Here is a 22,447-nt window from a genome sequence, read left to right as displayed (position 1 = left end):
TTTTATTCCCCAACTGCAGCTATTCGTATCCCACCTTCAAACTGACTAGCAGACAGCATGAGACATTTAGCTGCAGATCAAAGGCTGCACGTCAAGTGCAGGTCTCACTTTAACAAGATGTCACAACAGATATCTTTAGGAGATCTTACCAAACTGGCAAAAGTTTGTTGCTTGCGTTCTTTGTAGAATTCAATTTTGTTTCCCTCGAGGCAAACCCAAGAAGTGGTCCAGTTTTTCCTGAAAAAGAAACAAGATTTTGATGCCCTCAGATCAAATTTGTCACAGTGCAGAATATTCATGACTATCGATCTTCTTGCAATACCCAATCAATCAATCTGTTAATAATTAGTCTGACAAAAGGTTTGTTCTGAAGTTTAGAAACAGATATAAATTATTATTGCATCAAACTTCATTTCATTCTTTTGTTACCCTTGGAATACAAAATAGACTGCAAAAACTTGGGTGCTGAAATCTCTTCCCCTGAAGTTTAGTGTTGGGATTAGGAATGGAGATTAGTGGAATCAGAACTAACATAGCATCATACAGAAAAAGAAAGTGCTTTCATCTCATTTTTATGATCCTCATCATTCCCTACTGATTTCCAAGAAGCACTTTATTGCTACAAAAATACTTGTCATCGAGTGTTATGCAGTGAAATTCTACTACTTTTGAATGAGAGCAGCATCATTAATTTCACTCTAGTTCTAGAAACATGCTTCATTATTGTTTAACCAGCTATTAATCACAGACAGTATGTTTTTCACATTGTCAGTCTTGTTACCAAAGGGTTCATTTGTTATATACTATATTTTACTAGTATATTTTGAAAGATATTGAAATAAATTTCAATGAATTCTTCCCGCTTGTCACTGGAAAGTACTGATTCAAGCTGTAGTGTGGTTACATGGAGCCGACTACACATCAGTACTTTGGTCAAATTGCTGTTCACCATATCTGATCTGAGACAGGCTATTTGACTGTGACAGCATCAGAGGCATAACCATCCTCTCTTGTCATCATCTTTTTTTTAATGATTGGGAAAAGGAATGTCAGTTACTTTGTTCTCTCTCTTGCATTACCCAGGGAGACTGAACGAGGCATGAGGGATTGCCCTGGCTGAGATCAACTAACTCAGCATGGACTAAGAATCAAATCTGAGACATTACTTGTTGGAATTGCTCAATTTCAAACTTATTGATTCATTTCTCAATCAAGTGGATAAGGATATTTCAGATGAAATTTTATATTTGTTCCTTCATACAGTAATGTTTTAATGTAGAAAAATTGGAAAATTAGTGCAGCCACAGGGTAGTGTCAATGCTATCTTCCTAAAATTCTCAGAGCACCTATCGTCTTATGGCCTAATAATGAAAGAAAAAGAACAACAAGTAGAGGACTGCGATATTCTGTACCTCTAAGTTAAGCATTGAATAGATAGACATTGCAAATCAGATGCCCGTCCAGTGAAATAATGATGAGCTTAAAAACACCTATGTAAAGATATATTTTTATAAAAAATACCTGATAAAGGTGTCATTGAACCCTGATCAATTATTGTCCCTACATCAGGACCAGGAGGCCCAAGTTTAAGCTCCACCTGTTCCAGAGGTGTGTAATAACATTTCTGAACAGGTTGCTTAGGAAAACATCGAAGAGATGGTACCAATGTTAGAAATTCGTCTCGAACAACAAATGATAAGAGATTAAGGAAAGGCTTTAAATCTCCTGAATAATTATTATGATTAATTTTTAAAATTCTTTACTGTTTCCTTAGCAAGTAATTTGCCACACTATACATTAGAACTTCTTTTGTTAAATATTTCAACAACTTTCTGATTTAACATAGGTGTGAACAAGCATATATATAAGATATCAATTATCATTTTAAGAATAAATTAGATGGATTATGCCCATGCATGTTCTGCTCTTCCCCATTCTAGATAGAGATGCCACTGAAGGTGGGACAGATTTCAAATTGTCCCAATCAACCTTTACAAGTAATGAAATTACACAAAATGTGGTCCGGAAACTTATCAGCCCCTGAGCCCATTATCCAACTGTTACCATTTTTTTTAAGAGACTGACCATTGGGCAGGTAACACACCTGCCTGCTTCATGTAATAAACTATTTTTTAGTTTGAAAGTTGGGGTTCCAGTGAATAAAACCCTGACAGATATACATGGAGACAACTTGGCAATACATGCCTTGTGCACTCGCTGATTAATTTTACTGGTGATCCAGAAGGACAGCAGTCAAAAATGTCATTTTTTTTGTGTGGAGTCTGAGAATGCTCTGTTCAATATTTATCTTGACCAAAACAGATTTTCTCTATGGTTGCCAAGTATTTTAAGCATTCATTAATTTAACTACAGATTTCCAACAACTACAGTGCTTTGCTTTTGTATCAGTGATACAAAAATGGATGCCACAAATCACTGTAATTTCATGTAACTACATGACAAGATACATTTATTAGTCACATATTGGTATCAGTCCTATTAATATCAATCCCAATAGAGAAGGTATTTAAGTGGCATCATTAACCATTTTAACATGTATGTCTATAGGGGGTAAGAAGAAGCTTTTCTGTGTGGCATGTCCTTATATAGCCACCAGATGGTAGCAAAATCAGCAACACATCAATGGAGATGACAGGACAATACCAAATGGCAATTTTATTATTTTTTAAAAGCCCATTTTATTGTGCAGTTAGTAACGTCTGTATAATTAGGATGTTCAGAACGTGAACTCCTCCAGGATTTCGCAGTCTACTGAATTGTACAGGAGAGATTTATGAACGGGACTGCAGAGAATCAAATGGAAGTAAAGATCTCCCTGTGGTGTGTGCCAGGGTTGAATTTATTACATTTGTCTTACTTTTCCTGCCTGTTCCTGTTAACACATGAGTCTATTCTGAAACAACTAGATCAAAGTAATCATCACGGAAACTGAAAGCCAGACAATAGGTGAGATGAAAGACAGGCGATTTAAAAAAAACACACAATTGCATGCGCCTTCAACTATAACAAATGTTGCTCCTGACACAAATCGCTAGTATTAATGCACCTTTCAGTATAATTACATTTTGGTAAATCAGAAAAACCTGAAGTTAACAGAGACATACAATGTTGTGCTAGTGCCACCGGGTTATACGTTCATAGAATCATGCAGCACGGAAACAGACGGAACAAAAACAAGAACAGTTCTGCGGAAGGGTCACCGGACCCGAAACGTTAAGTCTGATTTTTTCTTCACAGATGCTGCCAGACCTCCTGAGCGTTTCCAGCAACTTCTGGTTTTGTTCCTGATTTACAGCGTCCGCTATTCTTTCGGTTTTTATTACGGAAACAAACGGGTTATGTTTGGAACCATAATTCCACTTAATGGAAATATAGTATGTAACTTTAAACAAAAACTTCTTTTGTCAAAGAATGTAAACTATTGTCCTATTCGTCCTTCTTTAAATTTTGCTCATATCTTCATATGATCAGATTATAAAAAATTAACTGACTTCAATTTAAAATACAACTGCTTAAAGTATTTAGTAAGAATCAAGTATTGACTTGTGGCTTTAAAGGCACATTCATTGGACGGTGCTGACTTTTTGAGTCAGGTTTTTTTTCTATTTATGTAAAAAATTGATAATTACTGCGCAGTTGGAAATAAGCATTAGAATGTGTACATTATTTTTGGAGTTTTGCACGTTATTAATAAAGCTAATGTGTCCTTAAAAATGTCCTGGATCTACTCTAGATCACTAAAATCAAGCAATCAATGAAACAAAATAAAAAAGGATCGCAGCATCTGGAATGAATTTGTCAGTCATGGAGGAAGAAGGTGTAAATATCAATAAGAATGGCTAATATGCGGATTATTATCCTTGAGGTACAAGTTTAAAATTGCATTACTGCATCAAAGAACAGGTGACCTCTTAGAATTTGAATTAAATTTGAGTAGGTTTTATTTGATACTACGGTGCATTCAGGCAGTGTAACTTCCGCTTATACATTTGCAAACCAAGATGTACCTGTTGATAACTTTGACCTGTTTATACAATGTTTTATACACTTGTATTTAACACCAAACAACACTAGTTTAATTTAAAATGAATGTACCCTCTCAAACTGCACGTTAAAAAGCAATCTATTATTTTGAGTTTAAAACCCAACTACCAGTAATAAAACAATGAACCAAATCATAGAGTCATAAAGTTTTACAGCACAAAAAGAGGCACTCTGGCTCATGATTTCTACACTGTTCATCAAGCACCTATCTACTCCAGTCCCATTTTCCATCTCTTGCCTCATATCTTTGTATGCTACGGCATTTTAAGTGATCATCTGAATGTTTCTTACAGGCTGTGATGGTTTCTGCATCTACCATCCTTTGAGGCAGTGAGTTCTAGATATCCAAAACCCTCTAGATGAAAAAAGTCCTTAAATCCCTTCAAACATTTTTCTCTTTACCTTAAATATATGTCCCTTTGTTAATGATCTCTCCACTAAGGGGAGAAAATGCTCTTGTCCACTGTATTTATGCACCTCAAGTTTATACACCTCAATCAGTTACCCACTCAGACTTCTCTGCTTTGAGGAAAGCAACCTTAGCCTGTCTAGTTTGTCATCAGACCTAAAATGTTCCAGCCCAAGTAGAATCATAGTGAATGTCCTCCACTGCAATCATATCCTTCCTATAGTTTGCCAATCAAAACTGTCCACAGTACTCAAACTGTGGTCAAACCAACATTTTAGACAGCTCCATCATAACCTCTGTACTCTGGTATTCAGTACGTAAACTCGTAAAGGCAAGCATCCCATCTGCCTTCCTAACCAATTTATCCACTTGCCCTAAATAAAAACCAAAAGAACTGCGGATGCTGGAAATAAATTAAAACAGAAATTGATGGAAAAGCTCAGCAGGTCTGGCAGCATTTGTGGAAAGAAATCGGATTTAACATTTCGGGTGCAGTGACCCTTCCCGGGAACACTTGTCCTGTTGCCTTCAAGGATCAGTGGACATGCAAACCAATGCCTGTCTGATTGTCTATACTTCTTAAGGCCCTACCATTCATCATGTACTTTATTACTTTTTTACGCCTTCCAAAATCCATCACCTCACAATTCTCAGTATTAAATTTCATTTGCCATTGTTCTATCCATCTGATAAGCCAGCCATATTGTCCTGTAGACTAAAGCTTTCCTACTTGCAATTGACCAAATCACCAATTTTTACGTCATCTGTGAACTTGCTGATGAAACCTCCTACATTCATGTCCAGATCATTAATGTTACAAACAGCAAGGGGCCTAGCATCAAACCCTACAATATGCCACTGAAAACAGGCTTTCAGTCACAAAAAAAAACCCCTCTGAACATCACCTTCTGCTTCCTGTTGCCGAGCCATTTTTGGATCCAATTTGCCAAATTACCCTGAACCCCATTGGGTTTTACCTTCTTGAACAGTGTCCCATCAAAGATCTCACCGAAGTCTAAGTGCACTGTTCAGCTGCACTATCCTTATCCACACATCTAGTTACCCGCTTGTAAAACTCAATCAAACCTGTCAGACATGATCTCCACCTGACAAAACCTTGCTGACAATGCTTGATTGATCCTTGTCTCTAAAAAAGGGAGATTAATTCCATCCCTTAGAATGCTTTTCCAATAGTTTCTCTACCACTGATGTTTGGCTCAGTGGCCTATAGTTGCCTGGTTTATCCCTACCACCCTTCTTGAACAATGAAACCATATTATATGTCCTGTAGTTTTCAGACACTTCTTTTGTGTCCAGAGAGGATTAGAAAATTAATGTCATGGCCCCTGTGATCTCCTCCTTTGCCTCCCATGGCAGCCTGGGATACATCTCAGTGAATCCTGGGGGTTTATCCAATTTTAATCCTACTATCAGTTGTAATGTGTTTATCACATTCCTGTTCCTTGATTTCTATCCCTACATCATTCTTCTCTATTATGAATATAGATGTAAAGTTCTCATTTAAAATCTTTCTTACAACTTCCATGTCCATCCACAGTTTGCTACTTAGGTCTCTAATGTGCCCACAATATACTTACAAATACCTTCGGATTTTCCTTTATTTTACCCATCAGTGCTTTTTCATGCCCCTTCTTTGCTTTCCTGATTTCATTTGTAAACAATTCTCTACACTTTTCATATGCCTCCAAGGCTTTTGGTTTTCTAAGCCCTTGGTATCTGCCAAGCGTCTTTCCTTTCCTTTTTCTATCCTGAACATTCCTTGATATCTGGGGTCCTCTGGAGCATTTTACCTCACTCTTGATCTTTACAGGAAGATGTTGGCCCTATACTTTCACTGTTTCCTTTTTGAAAGACTCCCACTGCTCCAATGTAACTTTTTTTGCCCAAGCAGCTGCTCCCAGTCCACTTTGGCCAAGTCATGACTTATCCAATTAAAATTGATCTTACCCATTTCAATACCTTATTTCTGGTTCATCTTTGTCCTTTTCCATGACTATCTTAAATCTTGCTGATTATGTTCACAATCACCAAAAACACTCTCATTGACTCCCAACCACTTGTTCTGCATTTTTCCTGTCTCCATTCTACATACTGGTTTTAAAAAAAAAAATCTCCTGGATATATATTTAAGAATTCTGCCCCCTCTAAGCCTTTTAGACTTTGATGATCTCAGTTAATTCTGGGCAAGTTGAAATACCCTATTGTTACCCAATTACCTACCCTTAAGTTTCTGTACTCTAGTATGCTGAACTGCCATCCATGCTAGCAGTGATGTCATATTCCCATGTGTTACTCATTATACTCAACTCATGTGATTGCAAGACTTCTTATATTAAAGTAAATGTCATCCAACATTGCTCTGCTCCCTTAGTGTCCTAACTTGACTACGTACACTCTGCCTGCCAGAGTCACATGGCTTTTCTTCTACATTTGTCAGTGCATCACCCACTATTGTATCTTCATTCTTCTGCCAAATTAGTTTACAACCTCACCAACAGCATGGGAAACACACCTCCAGCCCCCTCCTCCCCTCAAGGATATTGGTTCCATTGCTGTTCAGGAAGCAACTTGTACAGGTCCCACCTTCCCCAGAAATGGACCTAAGCCCTCCTTCCTGCACCAAGTCTTCAGCTGTACATTCACGCTCTGTCCACCTATTCCCAGCATGAGCCGATGGAAAATCTGCCAGATTAGTCAACCATGACAGTTCTAGTGGCTTGGAAGTAGCATTTTGAAATCTCAGTTTAAATTTATAAAGAAAAGTTTAACTTTAGAAAAGTTAATTTTGCACCAACATTAAAAAGAAAATATGACATGTCAAGAAGCAATGGTTAAATGATGACAAACACGACTTTCAAAAGCTTGCTTTTTGAATTAGGCAGAGGGAAGAGGGAAAGATTCGGGGAAGCAATAAGTTTCACAGTTCTAAGGTCCTAGAGAAGAATGAGTTAGAGAAGGAGACTGTGAAATGAATCTTGATTTTAATGCAGGGAGAGGATAAGTATGTGGCACCTGCTGGTTCACGAATTAACTGGAAAACAGATATTGGATTTGTATGCAAATCCCAATGAATCCACATCATGAAAGTAGAATCAATATTCATTGGAACAGACTGCAACATTTAAAAGCAGTTCCGTGATACTGTTTACAAATGTTGCAGTCTGTTCCTTAGGCACGCAAATTTACTTCTACAGAATATATTTTACAGACCTAACAAAAAGGTGATAGGTATTTAATTTTGAATGTACATGATATCTTGAACAAAATAAATCATTCATGAAAACAATAATGATTTCTGGTAGTTTGAACAAACTTGTTTATGCTATCCAGCCTTCAGTGAGCTTAGGGATCACCACAGAATTGAATTATTAATTCTCTTTTCATGAGATCGCAAACAAGAATATCATTGTGAACATAACTTTAAAATTTAGGCAGCAGCATTCTTTGAGATAAGAGAGCACAACATTTTAACCTAATTTTGTCTTGAAACATTGGTGAAACTAAACAGCATTCATTGCCATTAAATAGTATATCAGTTGGGAACTTCCAGTATCCCCATCTGCACAGATAAACACAGAAATTTTGAAAGTGTCATCAATGATACCCGACTCCACCATAGGCTGCACAGTGACAGACTTTGCGGATCGATTCAGAACCAGTATCAACATAATAGGCAGACTGCAGAAATGTAATTGCTCATACATTCAGGAGTCAGAGAATTTTTAACAATATGCTAATAGTAAGTACTGTCAATGATCTCTTTGGCCCAGAAAATTCAATTTCACAAATACAGAGTCGTATTCCTGCCAAATAATTTTCCTGTTGATTTTTTTTTACTGTTTCTTTTACCTTCGTTGTCTCATTCAATCTTTATTTCACTTTCTGTCCATGGTTTAAATCTAATTGATACTCTGATTTATATTCCTAGTTTAGACTATTTGTGGGGAGTTTTCCCAGGCAATCAAAGGCAGTATCGAATGTGTGTGGAGAATTAATTTTCCTAAACTTTACATCAGATTAGGAGCCTGACATCAATCCTGCCCTCTGATTCTCACAAGTGTGTGTTTGAGGGCAAGTAGGGAAATCAATGCAGTTGTGGGGTGAAGTATTTAAGTATTATAATGAGAAATTAAACTCTTGTTTCAACCAAAGATTCTGCATTTAATAGGCAGTGCACCTATTTCCCAGGTTGTCTTGAACCTGATTTAAGTGTGCAACATGAATGCTTCTTCAGGGAAACTCAAAGGCTGGGAAGCTTTTGATCACTGAAAATCAAGAGCTCTAACCATGATAAGATTAGACACTGCAGCTCACAGGACCTTTCTTCAAAGAGTTCTTTTTTTCATGCCTTGAAACTTGATTGTCAAATTATTGGAAGTCATTTCACTCACCTTACCCTTTCAACACTCGGTTAGGCCCCACATGGAGACTGTAGGCAGGAATTCAGGGGGTAGGTTATGAGGAGAGATTATAAATATTAGGCCTGTTTTCTCTAAAATTTAGAAGGTTAAGAGGTGATCTGATCAAAGTCTTCAAGAATTTTAGGTTAAAAAACAGGGGTAGATAGAGACAAACTATTTCTACTGGTTGGAGATTCTAGAACTAAAGGGTACAATCTAAAAATTAGGGCAAGACTGTTCAGGAGAGATATGAGGAAAGACTGCTACACATAAACAGTGGTAGATATTTGGAACTCTCTTCAAGAAGTGGCAGTTAATGTTAATTAGTTGCTAATTTTAAATCTGAGACAGATAATTTTTTTTAAGCAACGATATTAAGGAATATGGGCCAAAGACAGGTATATGGAGTTAGGCCAGAGATCAGCCATGACCTCAATGAATGGCAGAACAGACTGAAGGAGTTGAATAGCCTCCTCGTGTTCCTATGTTCCCATTCAGCTTCAGCTGCACATCCCTGCTGCGAGTCCATGCCATGGCATGGGAATAGATTATGCACTAACGTTGCACCTCTGATGAAGAAAAGATTAGCAATACCAGCAACACCAATGGCAGGAGAAGCTATACATGCCACAGTCCTCATCTCAGATTAATTCCATACCACTGGGCAGGGGGAACAGATACTGAGATTAAGTCCCTTGGATCCAGAACCACCAAAATAAGGCTGACATCCAGAAGCTCTCATTATGTGAGCATGTGCCTCAGCAGAGTTAGATATGCACAGTAGGCCATTGCTGATATCTGCAATCCCCTAGCACAAGATCTCCTTCCTATTTGTTCATGTGGACACACATTATCAGTGACCATCCCCAGACTTTGGGGCGATGATGTTCTTCCTTGCATCCCTGCTGTACCTCTGTCTCAAACATTAAATGTATGTCCCCTATTTCTTGCATCATCAGCTAATAGGAGAAGCTTTTCTTTGTCCACCTAATTTAAACCTGTCATCATGGTGTACTGCTCTGTAAGATCTCCCCTCACCCTGCTTTTCTCCAAGAAAAACTATATTAGCTTTTCCAAATTAAACCTGTCATTGAATTCCCTTATCCCTGGAACCATTCTTGTAAATCTCCTTTGCACCCTTTAGAGAATTTTCACAACATTCTTAAATGGGGGTGGCCAGAACAGCCCCTTATAGGAAAATGTGACGTTATTCTGTGCTCATCAGCATTTGATCACACTCATTTACTATCATCTGTATTCAAAAGTATTCCATCAGCACCCTAAATTGTTTATTCAGTCATCACTTGACATCTCGTGGTGGTCTATTGAAATCAAACGACTATGAAATAGATCATGCATCAAACACAGCAATTGCAAACAGTTATTTTCCTTTACTCAACAGTGTTCAACTAAAATCATTGGAAATCAATTCAAAAGAAAGCAAGCTGAAAGAAAAGCTTGACCAACCTTGAAGTGATCAAGAGGAGAAAAGCTCTGGTCAGAATATTTTAAGCTCTGGCTGAAAACTCTGATTATTTAACAAGGTAAAGAAGAACTCAGACAAATTTCAGATATTTTCCAAGTCCCAATTGCAAATGCAATTTAGAACTAGGCTAATTTCAGAAGATTCAGAAAGAAAGTGAAAAAGTAAATAAGAAAAAAAACAAAGAGGGATTGTGAGAAAAGGCTAGTCGCTAACATAAAAGTAATCCCAAAGTCTTCTATAAGCACATCAGTAGTAAAAAAAAATGGTAAAGGGAAGAGTAGGGCTGATTAGAGACCAAAAGGTGATGATACAGAGGCAAGAATTGTGAGTATGGTGTTAAATGAATACTTGGTATCTGTCTTTACATACCTACAGATGTTATTAAGGCCATGGTGACAGAGGAATAAATTCTGTCACTAGAAGGATTGAAAATTGATAAGAATTAGCATTGGATAAACCGTCAGTACAGAAATCTGATAAGGCACTGGGGCCAGGTGAAATACTTCCAGGATATTGAAGGAAATGGCAGTAGAAATTGCAGAAGTAATAATCTTCCAATCTCTCATTGATTTGAGGGTGGTGCCAGAGAACTGGAGTACTGCAAACATTATGCCCTTGTTCGAAAATATTGTAAAGCTCAGCCCAACAACTACACACCAGTCAGTTTAACTTTGGTGGTGGGGAAAGCTCTAGAAACAATACAGTAAATAATTACATGGAAAATTGTAGGTTATTTCAGAAGAGTCAGTATGGATTTGTCTAATTAACTTGCTGGAGTTTTTGAAGAGGTAAAAGGGAGCATTGATGATAGCACGGCTGTTGATGTGTGGTGGATGGACTTCCAAAAGGCATTCAATGCAGTGCTACCTAATAGCCTTGTGAGGAAAGTGAGAGATCATAGAATAATAGGGACAGTGGCAACATGAATGTGCTGAGTGATAGTAAACAGAGGGTATTAATTAATGCATGCTTTTTAGGCTGGCAGTGGTCGGGAGAGGAGTTCTCCAAGGGTTGGTATTGATGCCTTTACTTTGCCCGATAGATACAAATGCTCTAGAAGATGATGTGCAGGCAACAATTTCAAAGTTTGCAGAAGACCAAAGACTTGGGAGAATTGTAAACTGTGAAGAGGACAGTGTAAAATGTCAAAAAGGTCATTGACAGGTTGGTGGAGTAGGCAGGTATGTGGCAGATGAGGTTCAATGCAAAGAATAGTGAGGCAATACACTTTGGTACAAAGAACATTGAGGATCAATGTACAATAAAGGATACTACTTTTAAGAGTGCACAGGAACAGAGAGACCTGAATATATGGATGCGTGTCATTAAAGATGGCAGGACAAGCAGAGCCAGCTGTTAATAAAGCTGTTAAATACAAGATTCTAGGCTTTATTAGTGCAGTAAGTACAAGAGTAGGGAGTTTATGCTGAACCTATATAAAACTTTAGTTAGATCTCAGCTTGGAGTATTATGTACAGTTTAGGAAAAATATAAATGCACAGGGAGAGTGCAGAGGAGGTCTACAAATGTTACTTCAGGGATGAAATACTTCAGTTATGATGATAGATTGGAGAAGTTTGCACTGCTTTACATGGGGAGATGAGAGCTGAGGGGAAATTTGATAGAAGCTTTTTTTATTGTTGGGATCTGGATAGAATAGATAGGACAAGACTGTTTCTGCTCATAAAGGGATCCAGAACGAGAGGGTACAGTTTTGAAGTGTTTTGTGAAAGAAACACATGTAAGTTGACAAAAAAAAACACTTTTTCCACAGTGAGATGTCTGGATTTGGAATATACAGCCTGGAAGTGTGGTGCAATTTTGTTCATTTGAGGCATTCAAGAGGATATTGAAGAATTATTCAAATAGAAACACCATTTAGGGTTATGGAAAAAAAGGCAGGCATTTGAGCCAAAATTCTCAAAATTCCAGTGCAGCCATGATGGGCCAAATGGCCTCACTTCTGCACCATAACAGCTCTGTGATACCCGAGTTTAGGTCTATTGTTTTTAGATCGTAGAATTCCTAAAGTGTGGAAACAGGCCCTTTGGCCTAACAAGTCCACACTGACCCTCAAAACATCCCACCCAGACTGATCCCCATATAACCCACCTAATCTACATATCCCTGAACACTGTAGGCAATTTAGAATGGCCAATCCATCTAACCTGCACATCTTTGGACTGTGGGAGGAAACCCATGCAGACACAGGGAGAATGTACAAACTCCACACAGACAGTCCCTGAGGATAGAATTGAACCCGGGTCCCTGACGCCGTGAGGCAGCAGTGCTAACCACTGAGCCAGCATGCCGCCCAAAGCTGTCTACCTGACAGGTGAACCTATTATCTCCCAATATGTAAAATAATCATATGAATGTAACGATTGGTAAAAATGGACTATTAATATTCAACTTCAATCATTGGATTCCTAAAATCTTTCATGGATGAAATATATACATTTTTAAAGAACAGATACTGGCATAAAATAGCTGCTGTGATCACCTTACTAAGTTGAGCCAAACTGATGAAACCATCAGTTAGTATCTGTCTGAGCTGCAATTAACGTTATTATAAAAAGGACACTAACACTCAGATCTGTATCTCCCAGTTGATTCAAATATTTTTGAGTATTACACATTAAAATGTTGCCTTCGGCATATTCATCTTGGAAAAATGCTATGAGCAGAAAGGGAAATGTACAAATGGACTTTTACCAACAACTGGTTCTGAGCAACAGTTCAGGGACAATGAAAAATTGAAATCAAAGCATGAATGGAAGACATGTTCTGTCTGTCTCCCTCGCTCAACCTCAAAAGCCAGTGCTCAATGAAAATGCAATAACAGTAATAGTTTCAGAGACAGTAGGAACTGCAGATGCTGGAGAATCTGAGATAACAAGGTGTAGAGCTGGATGAACACAGCAGGCCAAGCAGCATCAGAGGAGCAGGAAAGCTGACGTTTTGGGCCTAGACCCTTCTTCAGAAATGGGGGAGGGGAAGGGGATTCTGAATTAAATAGGGAGAGAGGGGGAGGCGGATAGAAGAAAGATAAAGGAGAAGATAGGTGGAGAGGAGACAGACAGGTCAAAGAGGCAGGGGTGGAGCCAGTAAAGGTGAGTGTAGGTGGAGAGTTAGGGAGGGGATAGGTCAGTCCAGGGAGGACGGACAGGTCAAGGGGGTGGGATGAGGTTAGTCGGTAGGAGATGGGGGTGCGGCTTGAGCTGGGAGGAGGGGATAGGTGGAAGGAAGGACAGGTTAGGGAGGCGGGGACGAGCTGGGCTGATTTTGGGATGCGGTAGGGGGAGGGGAGATTTTGAAGCTTGTGAAGTCCACATTGATACCATTGGGCTGCAGGGTTCCCAAGTGAATTATGAGGTGCTGTTCCTGCAACCTTCGGGTGGCATCGCTGTGGCACTGCAGGAGGCCCAGGATGGACATGTCGTCCAAGGAATGGGAGGGGGAGTTGAAATGGTTCTCAACTGGGAGGTGCAGTTGTTTAGTGCGAACCGAGCATAGGTGTTCCGCAAAGCGGTCCCCAAGCCTCCGCTTGGTTTCCCTGATGTAGAGGAGGCCACATCTGGAAAAGCGGATACAGTATACCACATTAGCAGATGTGCAGGTCCCACCATACCCGGCACTTTTCCCTGCAACCGCAGGAAGTGCTATACCTGCCCCTACACCTCCCCCCTCACACCCATCCCAGGCTCCAAGAAAACCTTCCACATCAAACAGATGTTCACCTGCACATCTGCTAATGTGGTATACTGCATCCGCTGTTCCAGATGTGCCCTCCTCTACATCGGGGAAACCAAGCAGAGGCTTGGGGACCGCTTTGCAGAACACCTACGCTCGGTTCACAACAAACAACTCCCCCTCCCATTCCTCAGACGACATGTCCATCCTGGGCCTCCTGCAGTGCCACAACGATGCCACCCGAAGATTGCAGGAACAGCAACTCATATTTCACTTGGGAACCCTGCAGCCTAATGGTATCAATGTGGACTTCACAAGCTTCAAAATCTCCCCTACCCCTACCACATCCCAAAACCAGCCCAGCTTGTCCCTGCCTCCCTAACCTGTCCTTCCTCACACCTATCCCCTCCTCCCAGCTCAAGCCCCACCCCCAGCTCCTACCTACTAACCTCATCCCACCCCCTTGACCTGTTCGTCCTCCCTGGACTGACCTATCCCCTCCCTAACTCCCCACCTACACTCACCTTTACTGGCTCCACCCCTGTCTCTTTGACCTGTCTGTCTCCTCTCCACCTATCTCCTCCTTTATCCATCTTCTATCTGCCTCACCTTCTCTCCCTATTTATTTCAGAATCCCCTCGCCCTCCACCATTTCTGAAGAAGGGACTAGGCCAGAAACGTCAGCTTTCCTGCTCCTCTGATGTTGCTTGGCCTGCTGTGTTCATCCAGCTCGACACCTTGGTATCTTATAACAGAAATAGTTCACTGATTGCTCAAGATCTGCAAACTTCTCTACTGCTAAAGTGACATAAAACTAAACAGTTGAGAATCAGATGATGCTCAACATTCAAAGACTAAGAATTTTGGACTACAATTGCCTATGCCACCATATCAGCAAAGACAATCCTCTCCTGCTTGGTTCTTTATAAGCTTATTTCCTGTGCTTGTGTGTTTGCTTGGTATGGGTTTTTCAGGGTAGTAACTAATAAAATTCCTCCTTCTTTCACCCAAGAAAGCCTCATAAGTAATTGGCTCCCTCAGTTTAATTTAGTTCAGCATGTTTTTGTTGAAGTGGGATACCTGCATGCTAAAATGAAAAAAAGAGATGTTGGAACAGACCAAGAGGGGAATAAAAAGAAAGCAGCCATTGGCCTCTCTTCACCTGGTTGTATTACAAGCATGAATTAGGGCAGGAGATACAAGACCATAAGACCATAAGATATAGGACCAGAGTTAGGCCGTTTTGCCTTTCGAGTTTCTCAACTCTATTCTCCTGCCTTCTCCCAATCTTTGGTCCCCTCTCTAATCAAGAACTTATTTATCTCTGTTTTAAGTACATACAATAACTTGGACTCCACAGCCTTCTGTGACAATGAATTCCACAGAGTCACCACCATCTAGCTGAAGAAATTCCTCATCATCTCAGTTCTAAAGGGTCATCTCTTCACTCTGAGACTGTGCCCTCAGTTATAATCTCTCCTTGTAGGGAAGACAGTTTCTTCATGTCCACTCTATCCAGGCCTTTCAGTATTCTATAAATTTCAGTCAGATACCCCCTCTTTGTTCTAATCTCCACTGAGTACAGACCCAGAATTCTCAACTGCTCCTCTTATAATAAGCCTTTCATCTCCTGGGTTATTCTTGTAAACCTTCTCTGGACCCCCTCCAATGACAGCACATCCTTCCTTAGACATGGAGCGCAAAACTGCTCACAATATTCCAAATGCTGTCTGACTAGAGCCTTATACAGAACATCTGCAGAAGGGTCACTGGACCAGAAATGTTAACTCTGCTTTCTTTCTTGCTGCTAGACCTGCCGAATATTTCCAGCAATTTCTTTTTTTGTTTCGGATTTGCACCATCATAGTCCTTTCATTTTTATGTCCAATTGTTGATTCACTTCTTTAAAAGTCATAGACACCTTGCGCAATAATACTTGTGATTGTCACCTGATTCATTCTTTGACATGCTAATCACTATCTAAAATCACCTCTCTGACTCCAGCATTGGCAATTCTTACTAACCCTTTTATGATAGTTGTCCCTCTTGGCATACAGCTGCATGGACCTTTACCAAGAAAAGTGGCACTCATGAACAATGTGCATCTGCTTAGTTAGTCTCTGAAAGAGACGTACTCTACCATTCAAAATGACCCAACTGATACATCTAAATGAAGTACAAAGCTAAACAATAGGTTTTAACTAAAAGAACCATGAATGACTCCACAACAACTGTTGATGCCGTAAGCAAATTCGCTGAAGTTATTATCAAAAGGTCATACAGTCTTCTTTTATTCGCAAAGAGACCTGTTATATAGTTTATGTTATAAAACCAAACTAAGTTAAGTCCTTGAGCAAAAGCCTTTTACATCAAGACATTCTCACATTTGTTAGCCTGAGCTTAAATTGGCCTAAGCCCTAAAAGCAGCCATGAAACCATAAACCCATGACTTTATTTCTAAACTGAGCCATATGACTTTATTTCTACAGAAACTGTTTTACAACTAACCATAATTAAATAAAGTAAAGTATAATTCAAATCTTTACTTGACTAATCAAGTTTAAATGATTAATTATTGAAAAATAATTCAATCCTACGCATTACTAAGCTAAATCTCATGACCCGATGATCACTTCTTCAAATGTTCTTTCAAAGACACTTGGCTCACCTCATTGCTACAGGGTCAAACCTAGCAAAGTCTTTTACCTGTTGGACAAAAACTAAGGCTAAATTTGTTTGTAAGATTGCCAGTGATGAGATCAGTGCTGTCCTAATATAGTGTGGGTTGGTTGGCAGTGGCTTGCAACCTTACTTGTGCAGTTTAATGCAGAACTCCAGAACTTACTGTCAGGAATACCTTACTTCTGCCTAACATGTGCAGTTGCAGCTCTTATCTCCAAAATTATTAATAACATCAATTTGCTGTACATGCACATCAGTTTTCCCCAAAAGAAAATAGCTGAAAGCTAGCTGGTGCATTCAGGAATAAATGTTTTTAACATGGGATAAATGATGATACTGCTGAACAATGGCTGGAATCTAACTGCATTAAGATGTGTCCAGACCCTGGGACCAAGTGTGGCTCCAAGCTCTTGTGTGGAAACTATAAGCGCACAGCACAACTTTATTGGCATTGAATGATGAAGAGGCCACCGCTGGGACTACTGTCCAAGTGTGTTGACCTGCTTCTCAGGATGACTGCACCATATTGATCAAACTTGAGATCATTAGACTTTCTGCCTTGAGAATCTAGTGACCTACTACTGCTATTACTGTCCACACAAACTACTCCTCTTGGTTAAAAGGAAGAGAAAATATGTGACAAAAAAAATTAAACTCAATTCAAAGGACAAACATAGACAGCGATGTAAAAGGGGCAAATTCCTGAAACGAGTGCAACATTTAGAATTGGTTTAGGGTGTCAAATCTGAGTTTTGTTTCATCCAATGCTAAAATGAGATAAGCTGAGGTTTCCAAACGACAATGCACATTAATAATAGGATAGAGCAATGTCTGAACACAGAGCCATTCATTTGCCTCTTGCCAAAAGGATCAATTAATTTAAAAAAGGTATCAATCCATCATTTAAATTACTTACCATTTGGATGACTACACTATTTAAGACACAAATCAAGTAATAGATTTGATGTATTTCGACATGAGCCAAAACAAAAGACAGAGAGCTTTCTAGAGTCTCAGGCACTTTCTTGTTTGGTACTCATTGTGTCAAACCCTCCACAGCGGAAGAAACAAGATGCCCGTTGATGTAGTGTCACTGTTTTCCTACTGTGATACGTGTTTATTTACATATAATTGAAATTTTGTGTGAGCACTGGCAGGATAAATAGTTTACACTGCAGTGGATTTGCCATGCAAAGGTTGAGAGAGAGAGAGAGACTTATAAAGTTTTAGAAATATCTTTACTTAAGATTTGGATTTAGGTTAACAGCCCTTAATATGGGAAAAGCGTTAATAGCTCTTATTTGTCTGACAAAAACCGGTTCTACACAAGTTCGAAAGACAACTTTTATGTAACTCCTGATAGTTTTGAAAGACCAAATTGTTTAAAGAGAAATATTAACACTAAAATAGATCATTTGTTAAGACCAACTTCAAATTTATATTTCTCCTATGATGTCAAGTTTGTATGATGATACAGAACTCTACCCAGTTTATGGTTTTCTGAGCTTTTACACTACTGGGATCTTCACGTAGGAATACATAGTTGTATCGGTCTACATATTAATACTTGATGCTATTGTAATGAATGTTGTCTAGCCAATCTTCTTCCTACACTAATGCCCCTTTGGTAATGTTTTCCACATCAATATCTATGCTAACAAGATGTTGCACAAGTGACTCAGTGTATCACATATTATGAACAGGAAGGAAATTCTCCTCTTGGTAGGGGTTGGAGGTTCAGATGCCATATTTAAAGTCAGTTAGATAGTATTTCATTGCAAACAAGGAGCTTTCCACAAGAGAAGGCAGTTAGATACTATTTCACTGCAAAGGAGCTTTCCACGAGCATCCCAGGAGAGAGAGAGTTCGAGGACATTATGGTGGTTGTTACCCACAGTGAATTTAATGCCTTTAAGCAGCAGAAGCTGGTCCCTGAATTCAGTGATAATTCCTTACAAGTGCTCTTGGATGGGGTTACTCACAGAAGGAACATTCTGATGCTAGGGGATGGTATCAGGAGGCCATTCTATCTAAACTATTTGGTCTGAGACCAGATAGTTGCATAGATCTTTACCAGAGGCCTTCACTAACAAGACTGCAAGCAATGGATAAGAAAAATTAATGATCTCCTACACTCCACAAGGAAAAGTGGTACCATATTCTCTTGTTACTTATATTCACAGGGCATCACGTGTTCTAAATCTGACACTATACTGATATCTCACAACAATACTTAGCTTACAAGCCTTAGCACCACATGCTAAAGTTGCACTCAAGGGTTTACACTGAGCTTATGCTCTTAAATGCCTAACCCTTCCTACTTATTGACGAGGATGGTTCTTGCCTGGCATGGTTTTACATGCTCACAAAGTGCACCTGCACCCATTTCCATCACACTTAATCTTTCCCTTTATCTAATTGCAGGATAAACTGGCACACAAATATGTAGTGAGGGCTTAGACCAGTGAGAGTGTACTGGACATCAAGGTCATCTCCTCCTGGTTGGGGAGAATTGGAACTGTTCCTTTGGTGACAGGAGAAATGGGAATGGGCAGGAAGCAACATTGTAATCTGTTCTTGTCAGATGTGTGCAAAGGCAAGCACATTGATTGGCATGAGCTAATGTGCAGCTCCACCAACTAACTCTTTCTCTTCTCTTCTGCAGGCACAATTAACTTGCAGCATCAGGGACAGCACAAGAGGGCACAGCTTGAGTTTCTCAATGCCTGTACCACCTCTAATGGAGAAGCTAAGATCTCTCAAAGGTCTGACCAATGGGATATTCACCTGCATTGTCCACCACTGCTTTGGTAGATAGATTAGACTTGAACGCAATCTGATAGGAACATCCTTGATACCTCTCTGCAGCCAGTGGAGGAAGAAATATCTGAGATCTCATATTCAGACTGATGGAGACCAAGCACTTGAGCCATATGTTGTTGACATACCTCAGTGCTCAGCCATAAAGGAAATTGTCAATTTGCAGGAAGAGGCAAGGAACATCAGGTAAATGTGTCAGAGGCCTTCCATTGGCTGGAATGAAGGATGGAGTGTGTTGTGTTGTGTCTTGCAGCTGAAATGTGATGGATCTTTAAGGGACATGCTTTCAATATGATCACCATATTACGGTATATGACTTAATAGTATAAAGTCCTCAGTCTCCCAGTTTACTGAGCTCCATTCTTTTTTAGCAAGATATGATGAGGAAGCGTGTTGCAGTATATCCCAACTGCTTAGCTTCAATTCAGAGACACACACAAATGCCTATGATTGTCATGTACTTATGTGTAAAGCAGGAACTGTAATAACAGTTAATTTAATTTTTCAGTACAGCATGATCCACATCTCATATTTATGCCATGGGAGCTAGTATAAGTATCACAATGCCACATTGAGTTGAAGATCATCATGGAGGCAGAGCAATGCTAAGCATCCATAATTGCTTATGAAAGAATTCTCACTGAAGATTAGATGGCCCTGGATTGTAAGGCATTTGAACAAGCAACCAGAATAAATTTACTTGAGTAGAAATCTTCAACTTAAATAGCTGGGAGGCAAGCTTACATTTTTCTACTTAAAGTGCAAGATGTATTAAGCTAGAAGTCCTCATCTCGCTTACAAAACAAAAATGAAGTTTCAGGTTGCTTCCCAACGTAAAAGTTAAAATAGAGCAATCCATAGCCTTCTTATGAGTTTGAACATAAACTTAGCAGCCAAAGGCTTTTTATAGGTTTACAACTAACATTGGCAGTTATAGGATACTACTGGTTTAGGTACACATTCTGTTCAAAAGAACGACGTTTTAAGCACTAAAATGCGACTTAGAGTGATAGAGTTAGTACGCGTTATTTGATGTGAATTCCCTCTTATGGCTGAAACCCATGCAAACATGGGGAGATTGTGCAAACTCCACTCAGACAGTCGCTTGAGGGTGAAATCAAACCTGGGTTCCTGGTGCCGTGAGGCAACAGTGCTAACCACTAAGCCACCGGGCCGCCCATGCTGCGAGATTGCAAGTAGCTGTTAAGTGAGTGAACGCTGAGATGCAAGCTGGTCCAATCTGTGAGCTGGGTACTTGGGTGAACAATGTGTCACTGAGCAGCCTTCCAAAGCTAACTGTTGATGCTCACCATGCAATAAACATCAGTGCTTCCAGAGTGCACTACCATTGTTTTGTACAGGTGCCATGGTGAATGTGAGAATTTGACAATTGCCGGGTGCCTGAGGATCATGTCTCAAGATACAGTTTGGTTCATCACATATAGATGCCCTTTACAGCAAACAGTGAGCTGAATTTGCCAGGTAATGTTCCGATTTAGCTGTTGAGGTTTCCTGATGTCTAGCCTGTTTGTTGTGTTTGATCAGATAGAAAGTTAAATCTTTCTGAAACTAAAACAGAAATTGCTGAAAAAACTCAACATGTCTGGCAACATTTTTGGATCGAAAGCAGAATCAATGTCTCAGTCCAGTGACCCTTCTTCAGAACTGATTATAACTGAGAAAAAGGTGGTATGAATGCTGAAGACTGCAGTCTCCTCTACACGAGGGAGACGATTGGGCAGACTGGCTGACTGCTTTGCAGAACACCTATGTTCTGTCAACATAAATGACCCCAGGCTTTTGGTTGCCTGACACTTCAACACACCGTGTTCCCTGGCCAAAATTTCTGTCTCGGTCCTGCCACAGTGTTCCTGTAAAGCTCAGTGCAAGCTAGGAGAACAGCAACTCACTTTTCGCTGAGGGAACCTGCAGCTTTGAGGACTCAAAATCAAGTTCAATAATTTTAGGGCCTGAGCACCTTCTTCCATGTCCTTTACCCACCCCCAGACCCCTGTCGCTCTCATCACATGGGCTGCTTTCATCGCAGCTAATTCATTTTCACCCCTAATTGTCTGTATTATCAGCTTTTCTTTCTCCCAGCTCACAATTATCCATCTCTTTGTCTGCCCAACTACTATTCTCTCTATGGGTTTTGTCTCAATCTAACGTTTACTCCTTTACCCTCTCCATGCCCTGTCTTCAGCATATATACTATGTTGTCCTGGCTACAATGAGTTCTGATGAAGGGTGACTGAACCTGAAACACGGACTTTGCTTTCTGTCCACAGATGGTGCCATACCTGCCAAGTTTTTCCAGCAATTTTTGCTTTTATTTCAGATTTCCAGCATTCTCTGTTTCAGCAAGTAAATTTGTTTTAGCAAAAAGGAAGGAACTGATATATTCGGGCATTGGCTAAACCCGAAACACTACACGTGTAGTGTCTCCCACCCATCCTCCTCCTCTAACCAAAAAAAAAAAGACTGTGTGGAGGGTTGGTAAGGTAAGGCTTTTTTTTATTCTTCTTCTGGAAATCTAGATTAGAGGGAATGGAAGCTAGGGCAGTTGCATGCTCCTCTTGCAGGATGTGGGAGGTAAGGGTCACTGCTGGTGTCCCCTCTGACTTCACCTGCAAGAAGTGCACCCAACTCCAGCTCCTCAAAAACTGTGTTAGGGAACTGGAGCTGGAGCTGGATGAACTCCAGATCATTCGGGAGGCTGAGGGGGTGAGAGAGAGGAGTTTATAGGGAGGTGGTCACACCCAAGGTACAGGAAAAAGGTAGCTGGCTGACTGTCAGGAAGGGGAAAGGGAATAGGCAGACAGTGCAGGAATCCCCTGTGGCCGTTCCCCTCAATAATAAGTATACTGTTGT

The 22,447-nt window shown here is 39.9% G+C and overlaps 1 protein-coding gene across 1 annotated transcript in view; it reads right to left on the bottom strand.

Annotated features, from left to right (window-relative positions):
• LOC109915955 (rho GTPase-activating protein 15) overlaps positions 1-22,447 on the bottom strand; it is a 580,076-nt gene that overhangs the window by 402,471 nt on the left and 155,158 nt on the right. Inside the window, exon 6 of the mRNA XM_048599243.1 lies at positions 150-237. Coding sequence (XP_048455200.1) covers positions 150-237 — 88 coding nt within the window. The remainder of the gene's footprint in view (positions 1-149; positions 238-22,447) is intronic.

The sequence above is a fragment of the Rhincodon typus genome, chromosome 7 (genome assembly GCF_021869965.1).
Source record: "Rhincodon typus isolate 14 chromosome 7, sRhiTyp1.1, whole genome shotgun sequence".
NCBI classification, from domain to species: Eukaryota; Metazoa; Chordata; class Chondrichthyes; order Orectolobiformes; family Rhincodontidae; genus Rhincodon; species Rhincodon typus.
Note: the sequence above shows the minus strand (reverse complement) of the source record. Positions and strands in the feature narration are given on the sequence as shown.